The 16,650-nt window shown below is 31.2% G+C and overlaps 2 protein-coding genes across 8 annotated transcripts in view; one reads left to right on the top strand and one right to left on the bottom strand.

Moving 5' to 3' along the window:
* LOC107227531 (transcriptional activator protein Pur-alpha) overlaps positions 1–9,548 on the top strand; it is a 27,656-nt gene extending 18,108 nt beyond the window's left edge. For 3 of the 4 annotated variants that reach the window (XM_015668708.2, XM_046731986.1, XM_046731979.1), the window contains one exon: positions 141–5,747. In XM_015668708.2, the coding sequence (XP_015524194.2) occupies positions 141–467 (327 nt within the window). In that variant the 3' untranslated portion in view covers positions 468–5,747. Of the gene's footprint in view, positions 1–140 lie in introns of all 4 variants that reach the window. The other variant, XM_046731983.1, reaches the window with a different exon arrangement.
* LOC107227546 lies at positions 7,657–16,253 on the bottom strand. 4 transcript variants are annotated; one of them, XM_046731962.1, is made up of 4 exons: positions 16,235–16,253; positions 15,933–16,058; positions 15,550–15,772; positions 7,657–14,951 (listed from the first exon to the last, which is right to left on the bottom strand). In XM_046731962.1, the coding sequence occupies exons 3-4, from the start codon at positions 15,760–15,762 to the stop codon at positions 14,076–14,078; spliced, it is 1,089 nt and encodes a 362-aa protein (XP_046587918.1). In that variant the 5' UTR covers positions 15,763–15,772; positions 15,933–16,058; positions 16,235–16,253; the 3' UTR covers positions 7,657–14,075. The 4 variants fall into 4 exon arrangements, with proteins under 4 accessions (XP_046587918.1, XP_015524214.1, XP_046587922.1 ...); XM_015668728.2 differs by having other exon boundaries at positions 16,147–16,252; XM_046731966.1 differs by lacking the exon at positions 16,235–16,253 and having other exon boundaries at positions 15,675–15,772; positions 15,933–16,228.
* Positions 16,254–16,650: the final 397 nt, after the last annotated feature.

A 16,650-nucleotide genomic window follows, 5' to 3' on the forward strand; every position in this document is an offset into this window, starting at 1 on the left:
ATACAGAATTAGTTGCAATCCTTCTTCTTCTTCTTCTTTTTTTTTTTTTTTTTTATGAAAACTCATAAAAACGCAAATTTATGCACGTAAAAAAAAAAACATTTTCTTCCGCAATTTGATCTTTAAATTGTGATGTTTAGGTAAAAACGAACTTTAGAACAGCGATTACCGTACCAGAGAAGTCATGGGGACGATTCAGAGATATATTTGCGGACTACTGTGAAAAAATGAAGGAGGGAGGAGGAGGAGGAGGAGGCGGCGGCGGTGGAGGCGGCGGAGCCGGAGGCGGAGGAGGAGGAGCAGGAGGAGGAGGAGTAGGAGTAGTAGGAGTTGGGATCGGTGGTGGTGGTAGTAGTGGAATTGGTGGAAACAATCTGGCAGATGGAAAAACAATGGTAGCGCAAGTACCATCACCGTCTTCATCGCAACAGCCTAACCCTAATTTAGACTCCCCACTACTCAAGTGAAAAAGACTTTAACTTTAACTTTTGAATTGAAAGAATAATTCGTTCTGAAACCGTTGAATACAAACAAAAAAATTTAAACTCGTCACAGTTTATATCATCGATACCAGAACGGTGAAGAGAAAGGATCGATTATGAAATAATATTAATCAATTTTCGGATCCATTCGAACAGAGGTTAATAACGATGAAATTACGAATAGTACCAGCCCAAACGTGTACATAGAAACCGAATATTACGCTACCTATATAACAAATTACCTAAACAGATATGAATAATACGCGGAATTAATAGATGCAGATAGTATTACTATTACTGTTCATTTCCTAATAAGCAGTCCAGTCAATTACCATACATGTTTCGAAAATTATTATAAGAAAAAAATCCAACAATATTCTTTCATTCATTGTATTTTTTTATTACTTCGACATGATCAAAATAACACTCCAATTCAAAGAATGTAATAAACACGCTAATGTTTATCAAACCTCAACTCTATTTGAGTGTATCTAATTTTTACAACTATCCGACAAGATTTTAAATGAAACTTATCGCCGGTTAGATGACAGTCAACCACGCAATTTTGTAAACTAAGTGAACCATTTAAATCTCATGGTTGTTTTTATTTCATCCCGTTTATATGTTTGTTATGCTTGACACATTCATTGATTCTTGGCATCATCTGTGCAATGAGTTGAAAACGTACAATGTTTGTTCGTAGTATTTAATTAATGACTAGATTCGACTTGTTGAATTCGCTTACTTGAAAAGAAATATAATGGATTCCTGTTAGGAAATGAACTGTAGCAAAGATTACGTTACAATTGAATTTGATTGTTCAGAATTTATGGATATATAGTTGTTATTAATAATTATTACGAGCGCATACACGAGAAGAAGAACTACAAAAAGAACAACAATAACAACAACAACAACAACAACATCAACGCAAGTACTGCATACCCTAACGATATATAAAATCGCACCATCTTACGATCTGACGCTTGTTTCAGCATGAGAAACTTATCAAAATTCCGGAATCCTAACAAGCCTAAAGTTTTTTTTTTATCTGAAACGAGTACCCGATCACACATTAAATATTTATAAACTATAATAAAGTTCAAGTAAAAGTAAATTAAATTAAGCTGGATAATTATAATTAAAAATATGAATTAAGTAATTAAAAATTACATAGGAAGGGTTCTGATGCAAGACCATACAACACCACACACCACACTTGTTTATTAAGTAAAATAACATCTCTATGATTAAAATAATGTTATATTATATAGGAAAGTAAAAATTAAACCGATATGAATTTATATAATATATATTATATTTATATATTACGTTCCACCGAATTGTACTAAGAAAGAAAAAAAATTTAAGGAAAAAAATAGGTCATTACATACCGGTACATACATATGTATAATACATATAGATCAGACGAAGAAAAAAGAAACAATTGTGTGTGCAATGGTGTGTACAGCGTACCTAAAACATTATCTACGTGACGTCACGTTCAATGCAACCGCATACTAGGTATATTATATGAATGCATATTATTTATATAGAATCTATATTATATTGTAACGAAATGCCAACGCATGCGGACCTAAGTTTCTGTGAATTTAAGGAATAACCAAATCGATTAAAACTATTACAGATACTTAGGCCCTCAGACTTCAGTCTGAAAACGCAAAAAACCTGAATGTACTTGAGTATGAAGGACAAATGGATTGAAAAAAACAGAAAAGGAAACTTGGAGTTATCTTCAAATTGTCAAACTTCCATAAATACTGCATGCTATGCTTATCATTACTTTCTGAGTAAGAAGGAAAAAATATATATGTATATTTTTCTTTTTTCTTTTTATATCATTGGACACACGCTTTCATTGCGATGATCATTCAATTGGTGCGATAAGAATTGTTATTATGAACAATAATAGGAAGATTTAATTAGATTTATCAAAATTGTGCATCGAATGCACCTTATTTTCGGAGAGATGAATACATATATTCTATTTATTTTCTATTCTTAGCAATAATATATCTATCGTAATTAAGCATTTGTTCTTTTTTCGATTGTTGTTTGTTTTTTTTTTTCGTATTTTCAAAATTAAATTTCGGCTGGTCTGAATTCGATAGTGTAGGAGTCATGTTCATAAATTCATTAATTACAAGAAATTGAGAGGTACGGAACTAGCTCAACAACTCAAGACTACTGTCCATCTTAAATTTGGCAAATGAGTAGATTTAAAATTTTATTGTATTGAATACATACGGAAATATCTATATATGAATAAATTTCAAACTATGAAACGAGTTATACATGTGTTTAAATACTATTTTTATTCTGCATTTTCAATTGCAGAAAATTACATTGCTTGTTTTTTTCCTGGTAATTTCATTGACATACATGCCACTATTTTGAAGAATAAATTTCATCACATTTGTATGTACAGTAGAAGCTCGATTCAAGTCCACCCTCGAGAGTGAACACTAAATAATCAGGTTGCATTTTTTCGTAGTTGTCAAAAAAGATAATTTCAAGTGTTACGAGTAATTGAATTTCACTGATTTCATAATATGGAGAAATGCGTTAGCATGGGTATGGGCATGGGCATATTGTGTAGTTTTAAATTTACTGTATATTCGCCAGTTTCTGTTTAATCGAAAAAGGAACCATGACCCATTTATTTTTGCTTTCTCTGGTTAATACGTGTTTAAAATTTTCTCATTCAAAGACCCACTTCTGATAATTTGCATTACCCTGTCCATACAGTGTTAAACTCATGCTGCTAGCATCTGTGTGATACCTACAAAGCTCGTCGTTAATACACTCTAGTTCGATCACATTCTATATATTTCTTGATCATTTTTAATTGCTCTCGACAGACGCATGCTTCTATTTATTGATCTATTGTAGGGAACGTGAGATTATAATAACTTTTCGAAACATAATTATACATAACCTGCTGTTGATTCATGAGCATCAAAAGTAGTACTGAAAGGTGAAACTGTTTTATCCTTACTTCCAACAGCGTTTAAAAAGAATTCCATTCTGCAGAACTCATTCCGGTTCTCACTGGAACGTATTTAGGTACATCATATTATGATTTGAAACGCCATAAGTTAAATTTGTCTTCAGTTTCCAGTTTTTCCTGTAACAGATAAACGAACGCGTACTGAAATCATAAATAACAATAGGGAAAATTAAAAAATTTTTTTCAAACCCTGGTGCATTCAAATGATAATGGCATGACATAATTTCACAATCTTGCGTGAATTTTTTTTATGGCTCTAAATCCAAGACCCTAAGCGAAACTGTGACAGCGCCTTTTAGTAAAAAGAATCATGCCAAGGTGGAAATGTAGATGTAGGGAAAATGGACCTGAATTAAGCTGCTACCATACAATATTGTGTACCTTTGTTCCTTCATTTCTTCATTGATGTAATGTGAAGTATTCATAAATTTAAGATAGGCAGTGCATGGTCTTGTTGTCTGGTATATAAATATAGATATAGATATTAGGATGTCTCCAAAAAAAAAAGAAAAGATTTTTCATACTCCTACCCCTTAAAACTTATGTTTTGATAGAAACAAAACATCCTCGCACCGGCCGAGTTCTGTAGCTCAATGGGAATCTGCCGCTCATTGGACATTTCTAATTAAAGCAGTTAATTAACGTCTATGACGAACTTTTTGGAAGAAAAAACTCCGACTAATAGGATTGTATTTGAAATTGAAAACTCAAGTTTAATTTACTAAACAAATTTTCTTATTGCACAGTTCTAAGTAAAAATCTAGCAATCTAGTAAAAAACTCGCAATACAATCCTAATAGTCTGTAAGTTTTTTTTTTTCCACAAAGTTCGACACGGACGTCAATTGTAGTTGAGATACAGAGCTCGGCCGATGCAAGGATGTTTTTTTTTTTTTTTTTTTTTAAACAAAAGTAAAGTTTTGAGGGGTAATAGTATGAAAAATTTTTTTTTGCGCCATCCTAATATATATATTTATTAGTACCAAAGGTAATATCAATTCAATAACATGAAAATAATGAAATTTAATTGGCTAGTGAAAGTTGCCATGAGAAGTTGGAATCGATAGTTCTAAGCTGGTATGACATTGTGATCTATGACTATATATACAAATTTCTAAGCAGTAACAAACATCTACCTGAATAAGGACAAGATACCTGTTAAAAAAATACAAGAAAAATAAAAAAACAAAAAAATAAAATAATAAAACTAATGCAGGAAGAAAATACAAACATTAAATTCTGAAACACACATGTAAAACAAATTAATATAAAAATAAACAAAATTAACTCCTGCCACGCAGAGAGTCCTTAGACAGCTTTAAGATAATAATTATAAATGATAATAACGATAAACTTTCTATATGTTGAATCGTGTCTAGTGAGAAATACTACTGAAGTAATATTACTATTGCTACATTTATTAAAAATTTATATTATTACGTGATAGTTATAATAATAATATAATTTTCATATAGTGGTCGCCATTAGAAAGTAGTCTGGTTTTTGTTTGAGATTTTTCACATCGGTCAACACACTATAATAATAATAATAATAATAATAAATTATTATTATTATTATTATTAATATTATTGGATTACATGGCAGTAGCGCCAGTAGGCTTATGCTTAAGTTTAATTAGAGTTATCGATTGATTTAATTGCTTCTAAGTTTTCTTAAGTTCCTCCTTGCTTCTTTGACATTGTAACACTTTTGTTTCAAGGTGCACGTAGTTTCATTTTCTTTTATACAAATTATCAATTTTTGACATGACAGTGACGCAATAACTAAACTCTGTTTTCTAACGGTATAAACGTCATAATTTGAATGCCTGGCTAAATGATTGAATAGAATTCATACAATCTGTCATCACCTCAATTATCTGATAAGTAGTAATTAATGATGATACGAAACTCTTTCGAAATTGTAGCAAGAGTAGTTGTTAGACAATTATGAAAATAATTGAAACGATCGTAGTCCCATCCAAATGTTTTATGTTCACATAGAGAACTGGTAATGATAATATTAACTTGAAGTAATATGAAATTTCGTTCACTTTAGGTCGCCGTAGATTTTTTGTTCTCTGCGATTATCTGGTAGCGATACCAAAATATATGAAGACATAGTTTACATCGACACATAGACTATTGGTCTAGTATATCTCGTTACAAAATTGTGCATCTTTTCCCAAAGATCAAAAATAAAAAAAATTGAACAAAAGTAAAAAAAAGAGCAAAATAGAAAACAGAAAACGATGAAATCGATAGTGTGTTACTGTTTATTGAAAATCGTATCTTTTTTTATTCTCGTTTCATGCACACAAAGTTATGCATAATATCAACTGTTGTTATTATGATTCATATATTTCATAAGGTTTTGATATGCATGAGAATCATCTATCAGAAATTCAATTTTTATTTAATTGAACTCCGCTGTAGTTTACAGTTTACTATTATCACGATTTATAGTCAAAGATGTTTACACGTGTATAAGAAATATCAGACAAATATTCATGAATATTATTATTCATTTGGCAATGGGATAAATTACTTTTGAATCCGTATGACGAATATAATTATTTCTGTTTCTCAATATAAAAAGATCAGGTGAATTGGTATGATAACACAATATAAAATGACTGCGTTAGTTATCATTTTACTGCTTATTTAAATCTACACATATTGGAAATTGCGTGATGAATAAACCGAAAATGATGAGGATGAGATGAGAAAGAGTTTTTCAAACTCATGGCTGATAATCTTTATATTGTATTACAAATACTAAGCTATAAATTTCGAAAATCGTCACCTCCATGTGTGATGGTTCATAAAGTTAAAAAGCGTTCTATATTTTCAACGTTTCTATCATCAAGTTTTTACTTAATCTTGAGAAAGGTGAAAAAAAATTATATGAGTTCTGTTCTCATTAATTTCAAAACTAGCCTCCATTTTATTTCGCTATTTTATGTCTCGATGAAATTTCACTGGATCAAATGTCTGGTTCTTTTGATTGTTAAAATAAAACAGAGACTCTTTTAACATTGCCTTTGAAATTAAATATTTTTATAATATATTAACTTGGAAGATTTAATAATTAGCTACTATAACTTTACGCTGTATATTCTATTGTAAGCTAATTTAATTGATTAATTGATTATGAATAATTATAAAGGAATTCGATTATAAAATATTGAATTCATTTTGAGTAATTAGGTAGGTAGCTTAGTGCTGGCCACTTAAATTAATATTACAATTCACAAATTTATAATTTACCATAGGAATTTAATACTGCAAAAAAAAAAATTGTAAATTAATTCGGATTTTCACTTCTTTTCTTTTAATGTAGCACTGTAATTAATCGTATGATCAAATTTATTGCTTGACAGTTTACCGACAATAGAGTAAGAAGTAGCTATCAGTTAATTCGATGGCTCGAACACTCGCTAACAGCAATGCATCTGCAAGAGAACACATTCTCTATCCTCTGTTTTTGGTTAATTTTTATTTCAATCAATATACAACTACTTCAGCTCGCTTCATTCTTAGTCCCATTTAATGTCCATATGCATTGTCCATAAACACACCCATATCATTATCATTATCGTGAAAGATAAGTAATTATCATCTGTTTTATGTTCTGCAGCTGTGAAACGTCAATATTACGATATCATCACCCAAAAACTCGTACTTCTTCATTAGTACGCTGTTACAAGTATTCATCTACTATAAATATTAATAGTTTAAAATAATTTTGTGCCTCTCTTAGATGGTATGAATATGAAATCACCACAACGATTACTCATTGTGACATACTTTTGCCATACTGAACTGTTGTTATGTGATACTTGACTCTTGCAACAAATATAAGAAAACAAGAAAATCAATAATAACAACAATAATAATGAAACCGACTAATACTACAGGGTGTTCAGCCGTCATATCTTCTTATTTCAAGAGTTACATAACATGCAGTGTGCATTGTGAATTTCACTCATGTTTATGTGTGTGTGTGCATGGGAGTATGCTTGTACAATATAAGATGACAGTAAACCATATAAGGACTTATTTCGTAAGAAGTTATAACATAATACTAAAACATTGTTGAATCTTGTTTATAAGTGCAGAAAAATTATTTTTTCGAAATAATACAGACTCAACTATCATGGTCCAAAAGCTCGTTGAGACAGAGGGTGAATTAAATGGAACATAAAATTTAAATACATTTCATGCATTTCTTATTTAAAATCTAACTGAAATTATTCCTTATTTTATGCAATTTAACTCTCATTTTGATTGATTTAATGCGTAACCACGTGTAGATTGAATTTCTAATATGAAAAAAAGAAACCAATATATATGATATTTGAATGTATTATGTGTACACGATGCGACCAAAATATATTATAAGTGTAAATTCTTGAATTGAAAATTTTATTACTACAGAAAAGTCCTTAGATGCTATTGCTTTTTTCTTATCAAATCATCAATATGTAACTTTTGAAGTAAAATAAAGATCAATAAATGAACGAACTCGTAACCAGTGCATGCATATTTGATGTTACAATTGTATCTCTAAGATTTTAATTTCCTACACTGTCTCATTAATAATCATTCGTATTTATGTAATGCTTATTTGTTCACCAGGTTGCAGTTGAATTAAAAAAACAAAAAGCAAAAGTGAAATGTCACTGTGAGGCCCTAAAGCATTGGAAATTCATTGACACTTCATACTACTTTTATCACATCCATTAACCGTGAGTCAACATCTGTACTTGACTTGCTTTCACGATCATCAGTTTATCCCTCAATCTTCCATGAGAATACAACTAGCTTTTCTGATAATGAGATGGAAGTTCACAAAAATGGATCGAATAAAAATTCCTATATACCAAACTTGACGGGGATAGTTGAAGTAAAAAGTAATATTCCTTTCAAGTACGCGAATATTGGTTAGTTTTTATAAGCACTAGAGCGTAAAAATCGACGTTTAAACACTGATGCTCATAAAAATGACAAAGTAGTCGAGTTGTTGACGGAGATAGCGCAGAAATTATTAATTCACAACTACATGAACCCTGCTCTTTTCGTTTCCTTCCATATCCATTCAATAGTCTCATCTTATTGATAATTTATAGATTTTCAACTGCCATGTTTTGATGAATTTAAGCCTGGTATAAAAACAAATAAATGATGATGTACAACTTTGATGTCAATCATATATTGTTTCGAGAGACTGAGTCAAATTTAGTTCTCCGTGAAAAACAATTAGTCTCTTCAATGTGATAATGTAATCTTACATTATTCTGCAGATTATTTTTTTGATTAAGAAATTCACAATAATCTGCATGACCAGAAAAGTTTCCAACAAATTTATTTCGTCAAGGTAGATTTCTTTACGGAATTCACGGGCAGTAAGTAAGATTGAAATACAATGAATATGATTTATTAATTATTTAGTGTTATAATTATGGCTTTGTTTAACAGACATAATTGTTACATGAAGAGTTTGAATGTTTCTGCTGACAATGCAGCTTGTTAAAAAAAAGAAATAAAAAACAAATCCAGCTTTATGATAGTCAAGCTATTATTTATATTCTTACGAGGCGAAATTAATGATATTCAAGTTAGACTGTAAAGTTTCTTTGCTTTGTGACAAACAAAAGCCGAAATTGGTAGGATCATAAATTTATAAGTAAAGAGACATCATTTTTTACAAACCCCTTTCCTATATCTGCAACCAATCATCATGGTCAATCAGCCACTTGTAGCATTCACTACAGATATGACATTGGCAATATTGCATGGAGATGTTACTGATTAACTTCAAAATCCAGGTACATATTCCAATTCCTCAATTTATCTGAGGACCAATCGAATAATAACTATTAAATGCCGTATTATGGAAAAGGTATATGGCAAAAAGCAGTATCTTGTTTAGTTTCTCAATAGCAGGACACGTTGAACTTAAGTTTGAAATATTTAGATGCATGTTCAGTTCTGTAGCTAGCATGGTTCAATAAAGATGTTTATTTTATATATTTTCACTGATTTTATTTGCATATAAATTATGTGTAATTGATTATTAAAATATATGTCTACGTAATTCGTTTTCAACTTGCATTCTCATTATCACAACACTAATTCTTTGTATGAAATCCTATAAAATATGTTGTATAACTTGTTTTAGATTCTGAATTTTCCAGTGTAATTAATATCAAACGCTAGACGGTTGCATCAATAAAACAAAGCACATGTTCAACATTGCATTTCAAACAATTTTCAAAATACGTTGTGCTTTTGTGAAACATGCAAAACTTCCTAACTTTATTCATTAGAATATACAAGCCATTCCACCAATTCTCAGCCAACAATCCGAAGTCAAGATTAATTTGTTTACTCTTCTCATATCTTATTCTATGTGGATTATATTTATAAAATACTAACTTCGTAACTTCAATGGCGAGAGAAAAAATTATTTCTTATTTCCATGCATTGCAATTTGGGCTTCATCCAATTATTTTTTTAAACTTTTAGACGTCATACATAAAACGGATCGTAAAGTGTCATTTAGTCATGATTTTGATGAGTTTCGTTTTGTACTGTCCGGGCAATTGGTTCTTTTAATCGAAGCCTCGTAATGTATACGTTGAACTTTCAAATATACGCAGTATAATTTTTCTTCGTGTTATCCATATCAAGTGTAAAAGTATTTCTGAAATCTTTTTTTTTCCAAAAGAAGTAACATTACGAGTTGATAACCAATTCATTTTAACACATTAAAATTAATGTTCCAAAAAATTATATCAACCTGGAATCATGATTGATATATGATACGCTATAAGAATTCAGTAGACCAACTCATCTCCCTGTTGAATTATTTATACCTTATTTAAAGCAACTGAATAAAAATTCCAATATTGCAAAAATATGTGCAGGGAAATAAAACATATTTTACTTGTATGGACAGACAAATATTCAAATATTGAATCATTCAATATTCAAAATGATATTGCAATATAGCATTTTGCATCGACATGTAGAATATGTTTTGCTCAAATAAACGCACAACAAAAAAAGAGAGGACTGAATTGAGTACTTCAATGGCGTACATGATCAGGATGAAGAAATTCTCTAACCGATTCAAACTCAACATCTTACAAGCTGCAATGAAATAGAGCAAATAAACTAACTCGATCATCGAATTTGAACATTGAAGCTAATTATTTTCAATTCATAACAAATTAAAAAATTGATAAGTTGATGATGCTGTATGTTATGTAGCAAATTAATGTGGCACCATGGAAAAATATCAGTACTACAAAAATGTATGGTAAATACGAATGAAGTAAATGTTTACAACACAATAGAAGATAGATAAAAATGATAGATTACACATAATCTTTTATAATTACGTACGTATAGTTTGGGTGTAGGAGTATATTTGAAAAAAAAAGAATCTATTTGTATTGGGTGTTGAATAATTGATACTCGTCTCCGAACGAAAATAACAAGCACAGATATTTAATCATTATATTACGCTTGGATGTATAATTTTATTTCAATATTGAGGAATCAAAATTGGTATAGCTTGTGTGTCCTACACTTTATACAAGATACCCTTGTAATAGTGAGATATCAAATTTTACTAACATTTGGTTTTAGTTTCATGTTTCTAATAGCTCGGTCTTAGTATATGACGCATCTATTGGTTACATACTTTTCGGTATTAAACATATGGAAAAATTTCTGTGTGTCGTTTGAGGCTGAAACCGTTCTTGTGATTTATAAATTATAAATCCTATCAATTTCCGCTAAAATTATTTACCGTAATAAGTTTGATGGTAAATCAAATCTATTTTGTTATTCCCTATTACCGATAACGCTATTTAAATAAATTAATTGACATTTATTAGTTTGATTTAATCAGACGTATTATTGAAATGTGAAATTCAAGTTCGACAAGTGCAGAAGTATGGCTATTACAAGCCATATTGCGCAAGCGTGTCCAAATAACATTTACACATGCTATGGTAGTAAATGCAGTCAAAGTAACACCAATGAATAATTAGTCCAAGTTCCTTGGTCAATAGCTTGCCAAAAATTAGGTGACGAGGAGATATAAATAACATATTTCAAGTGTTGATGTAGTTAGAAAAGAAAAAAATTGATTGAAGGTAAAGTTGCCATTAAGCAAGAATTTGCTAGTCAAATAATTATATAATATATGCCTATTGAAATCCTAATCGAAACTGACGACAGGTAGGTGGGTATTTTAAAGTAAAAAAAGATCAGCACAACGGGCTTTAAGAAGCGAACAAACGTTTCATTCTGGAATAAAATGAAATGCGATAAAAGCACAATGTACCGATTTCCAAAGTGAACGACGTAGTGTAAATAATATAAATGCTAAACAGAGACAAATAAATATAAATCTATGAAGTTGAATGATATGGGTTGGTATAGACGATAGATGTTCTAAGACACATATTCTGTGCACATTTCACAGCTCTGGCCTGTCACATAATTGTTGAATATTCACATCTTTATGAAACTTTATGGAAAATATATTCGTTTATGGCGTTACATTGTATTAAAATCGGTGTATTTGTGAATGACAGTAGTTGATTAACACCAAAGGCATAAAAAGTAACATGTCAGTTTGTAACGAGAAACAACTACTTCGGAAAACAGAAAAATGAATGATGATCTTTGTAGAAAAAAATAGCTCGTCACTGCCATGTAATGGATGTCTCACTTTGAAATATACCTAAAAAAAAAAACAAAACGAACCATTTGATTTCTCTAGTGAAGTAATATGTATTGTATCATCGTCTATCCATAATCATGGCAACATTCGTAATAAGCCATTCATTAATGCCTATGAGAGTCACGGTAGAGAATACCAAGACCTGCACCTATCATATCGCGGATGCCTATATCGTTAGAAATATTCGGAACACACTTCATTCAATTTTTAATAAATCTCACGATAACAAGGTATTTTATTGTCATGACTCAGCTTCAATACCAAGTTATCTACATTCAGACCAAGAATGCAGAAAAAAAATATTACTTAGTTTATAATGATATGTTATGCCTCAACTGCATAATTAATGATCAATTACGATTGGAAAATCATTTACATAACTTAATTTGAGTTCAAATTAGTGCTACTTAGATGATTTCATAAATTTTACCACATCTTTGCAGTTACAGAAAATTGATCTTATCACAACATTATGCAATTCAAAATTGAACGAAAGTTACAGAGTGACGACATATTGTCGAGGAAACTAACATGCTAATTGTCATGTTCTACGTCATTTGATTTCACATCTGGACACTTCATACATAATGCCATATGATAACTTAGAAAATAATTATGTCAGAAATCTTAGTCATTCATATGTGCATAACATTTACAGTCATTGAACATGCTCAATTTCCACATGTACTGGACGTACAATCAGCAAGTCTATCTATTCCAATTAAACCACTATGTTACTTATGTTCAATTTTACATCATATACCATTTCATTTAAATTGCATAATCACAAAGCTGTCAAATTTTGAGTACAATGGTCCTCTCAGTAATTACAGATCAATAATTCACATCCATACGTATGACATTCTTTGCGTACTTATTAATGTATGGCTATACTCTGTGTTGAATTCTTCCCTTTAACAAATGATATTAGTACCATTGGTATTTGGCGGAACAACAATGTGTGTCATTTTTAAATATAATTTGATGTAAAATTTATACACATCAGTACGGACAAACATGACTTTTTACCAATGTAAGTAAAAATATAAAGGTATATATGTATATACCTTTAACTTTTTAATTTATTTGATTGTAATACATGAGATGGGTTTACGGTAAGTAAGTACGCCAAACATCAGACGTTTTCACACTATATTCCTCAGTAAAGTAATCTTACAAATTTTAATCTGTATGTTCTTCCTGAAACCACTCACAATTCGAATTGTTGACTCTATGTCATCTGTTTTTGGAAATTACTTTATGGACAGGCGTAAAAAAGATACCAGGTTTAATTTCGTTATGTCAACATACCGAAACGCGGATAAAAAAAATTACAAAATTTGAGAATTGGTTTACAGGGGTTTCGGTTGCAAAATGAATGTGATTTATTAAATTTCTAACAATTCGTATTGGCGGTCGATTACAGGCTTCAACTTTATAATGAGGAATAATCCTTATTCAAATATTCGACGTAACCTAACTATAACAAGTGATATTTTTAAAAAGTTCAGGCTTTGAATGTAAAATGTGGTAAAGTAGCTATAAGAACAGTTACTACAAATTATGCGAACTAGTTCTACTTATATATCATACTATCCATAAGCAGATTTTCAATTTGTTAAAGTTTCAGATACCTATTCTTATTTTAGCACTGCAGCATTTACATATCTTACATTTGTGGTAGTGTACAGTTATCATCAAAGATATTTAATTCCATTGATTTGGCAGCGATGTTTAACTGACCGCACATCGGCCTTTGGAGTATGCACTGTGTGATACTGGTTAGTTAGAAAAGTGATGTCACCTGGACAGAGGATTATCGCTATAAGGTACCAAATTTGAGACTTCTTTGAGCCATACCGGGAAGTGGCTGAGCAATATTAAAAGTTCCTCTTTATTTAAACTATAAATGCGTTTTAGCATTTGAATGACATACTCCTTGGAATTGTTTGTGTGTAAATTAGGCTCTATTCTTACAAGAATAACCACACACTGTAAGTTTCTTGGATAAAGATCTAAGATTTTTTGTTTTTTCTCATCACAAAGTTTACTTATGTGATTAAGTATGTATTGTATGAAATTAACACACATTTCACTACAATTCGTGTATGCGAACATTTCTTTCATTACGCTGGATAGTAGTTGAAATATGCGTGGCGATTTGGAGCTATATTTGAGTAATTGATTGCAATTTACATCATCTGAACAATGTTTGATGGAAGGATTCATATGCTTCTCAATGATATCTGAATCAAGACTACCCTCTGAGTGATTAGCATTGAATAACATAAATAGATCTACAATTGGTATTTCGATTAGCTTGGTTGATCTGCAAACGTATATATTTTCGATTGTGCTCAGGGCAAGTGATAGACTGTCATATTTTTCAGTCAAAGTGTCTAAAAATCTGTTGCTATCATCTGTTTCATCCAAATACAAAATTCTATTTATAATACTGTCCAATTTGAAATCAAATATTGGAATATTTAATTTCATATCAATCAAGACAAATCCTATCTTAACTAAAACACTAACAGACGCTTGTTTAGCAATAAAATCTTCCGTCAGGTACTTCTCCACCAAGTTTATCGCAAACTTTGTAGTCCTTTCACCATCTGTAAATGAGTGCATCTGTTCATAGCGGCTATTAATTCGTGACCAGTCGCGTAACTGTTCCTACAAGAACAAATAATTATTACAGAGACCGATTGCAGTATTGTATTACTAGGATAGATTGTTCATGTAACATTACAGTAATATAAATTAAAACTATTGTCAAATATACTATCTGTCACAATTCGTAAAATCTGGCAGTATTTTAGTAATAAGTATGTAAGTATGAAACAAAACAACGAAATCAGATTACACATATATGGCCATTTTTAATTAGTGTTAAAATGACTTGGCTCATTTGAATTCTAGAATGACTTTACTGTTATCTGCTTCAACGAAAGGAAAGAATAATTTATGCGAAGTTTTGATTGATCAGTCAGCTTAATCAAGAACTCAAGTTTTTGTTTACCTGGAGTTTGGAGAATAAATTAATATAAACCTGTCAAATATTTAGACTTAAATTTGCCATTTTGTACTGTTCGATAGCTTACCAAATTTGATTTACTCTTCAAGACCTTATTATGAGTTGTGGATCAAGCTAGGTTGATCAATATTTTAAGTGCATAAAAAATAACAATTGATTCGAACTGAAACAGATCGATACGAGTCCAAATAAAAACACCCAGTATTGCAATTAGATCGAAACTCTGGTTAAACGTACAATGAGATTTGTTCTGACTAAATAGCGCTGGTGTGCGGCCGGAGAGATCCTACGACACAATAGGGTAGTTAAAGATGCAGCAAGAGCAGATGTTACATCTGGAATTCTTGGCCGAAATTTATCACCTTTCTCGGTGCAATTATCCAGGTTAATTTTTGAAACTTCTTCACTGCCATTGACCAGTATGGATCTCATGATATTAAAGTTCGTCATTGTTACTCTCCTAAAATAAGAATGAAATGGAAAACATTGTTATTCTATCACGTCAGAAAGTATAGTTACTTCACAGCTGGTAAATTTGCATCTTCTGTATTTTTTGAAGCATAGTATCAACGGCAGGCATCTCTTTTCACTTGATGGTTCATTAGAGGTCACATACGTACCTGAATACCTGTCACATTCAGGATTCAAGAGACGTAAATTACATATTCGGGGATCGCATTCATACGTCTCACTAAATCCCGTGTCGGAATTATCCTTTGGTTTGCATACTCACGAATGGAATCATTCTGAAAAAAGAGTGGAAATTACTGTCGTATCAAAATATTGACCAGTACAGGACAGTATTGGTTTTATCCACTGATATAGTCTCAGTACATGCATCAGTGATTTTATCATTTAGCGCCGCTAAATTTGCTCGCATTTTCACGTTCCATGACTTTATAACTTCTTCATAAGCACTTACAGCGCCCCTAGACGTTCGACGTTGAACTAAATAACATGATTTGATTGGATGAATCTAACAGAATAGCTAAGGGCCACGAGTGGGGAAGAACAGCTAGGCAGGAGCAGGCAGGAGCGTGCAGCTACCCCCACTCCATGGGAAGAGCGACAGAAAGGGTGGGAGAATTATTATCTTCCGTCCTTCAGAGAACTGATAATCTCTTTCTTCAGAGCGCCATGCGGCCTCAGTTGTTTCCGAGCAATCCGAGCGAAGTGTTCTCGATATCAGTTCAACATTTAGACCGCGTTGTTCAGGTTGTGTCACGTTGTTCGATCAGTGTATTTCCACCATACTCAGCTGTGAATATTACACGAGGAGCAGCGTATAGCCTTAAAAAAACCAAGTTACTGAAATAAAAACACCCGCGAAAGTTGAAG

The sequence above is a fragment of the Neodiprion lecontei genome, chromosome 1 (assembly GCF_021901455.1).
Source record: "Neodiprion lecontei isolate iyNeoLeco1 chromosome 1, iyNeoLeco1.1, whole genome shotgun sequence".
Lineage (NCBI taxonomy): Eukaryota > Metazoa > Arthropoda > Insecta > Hymenoptera > Diprionidae > Neodiprion > Neodiprion lecontei.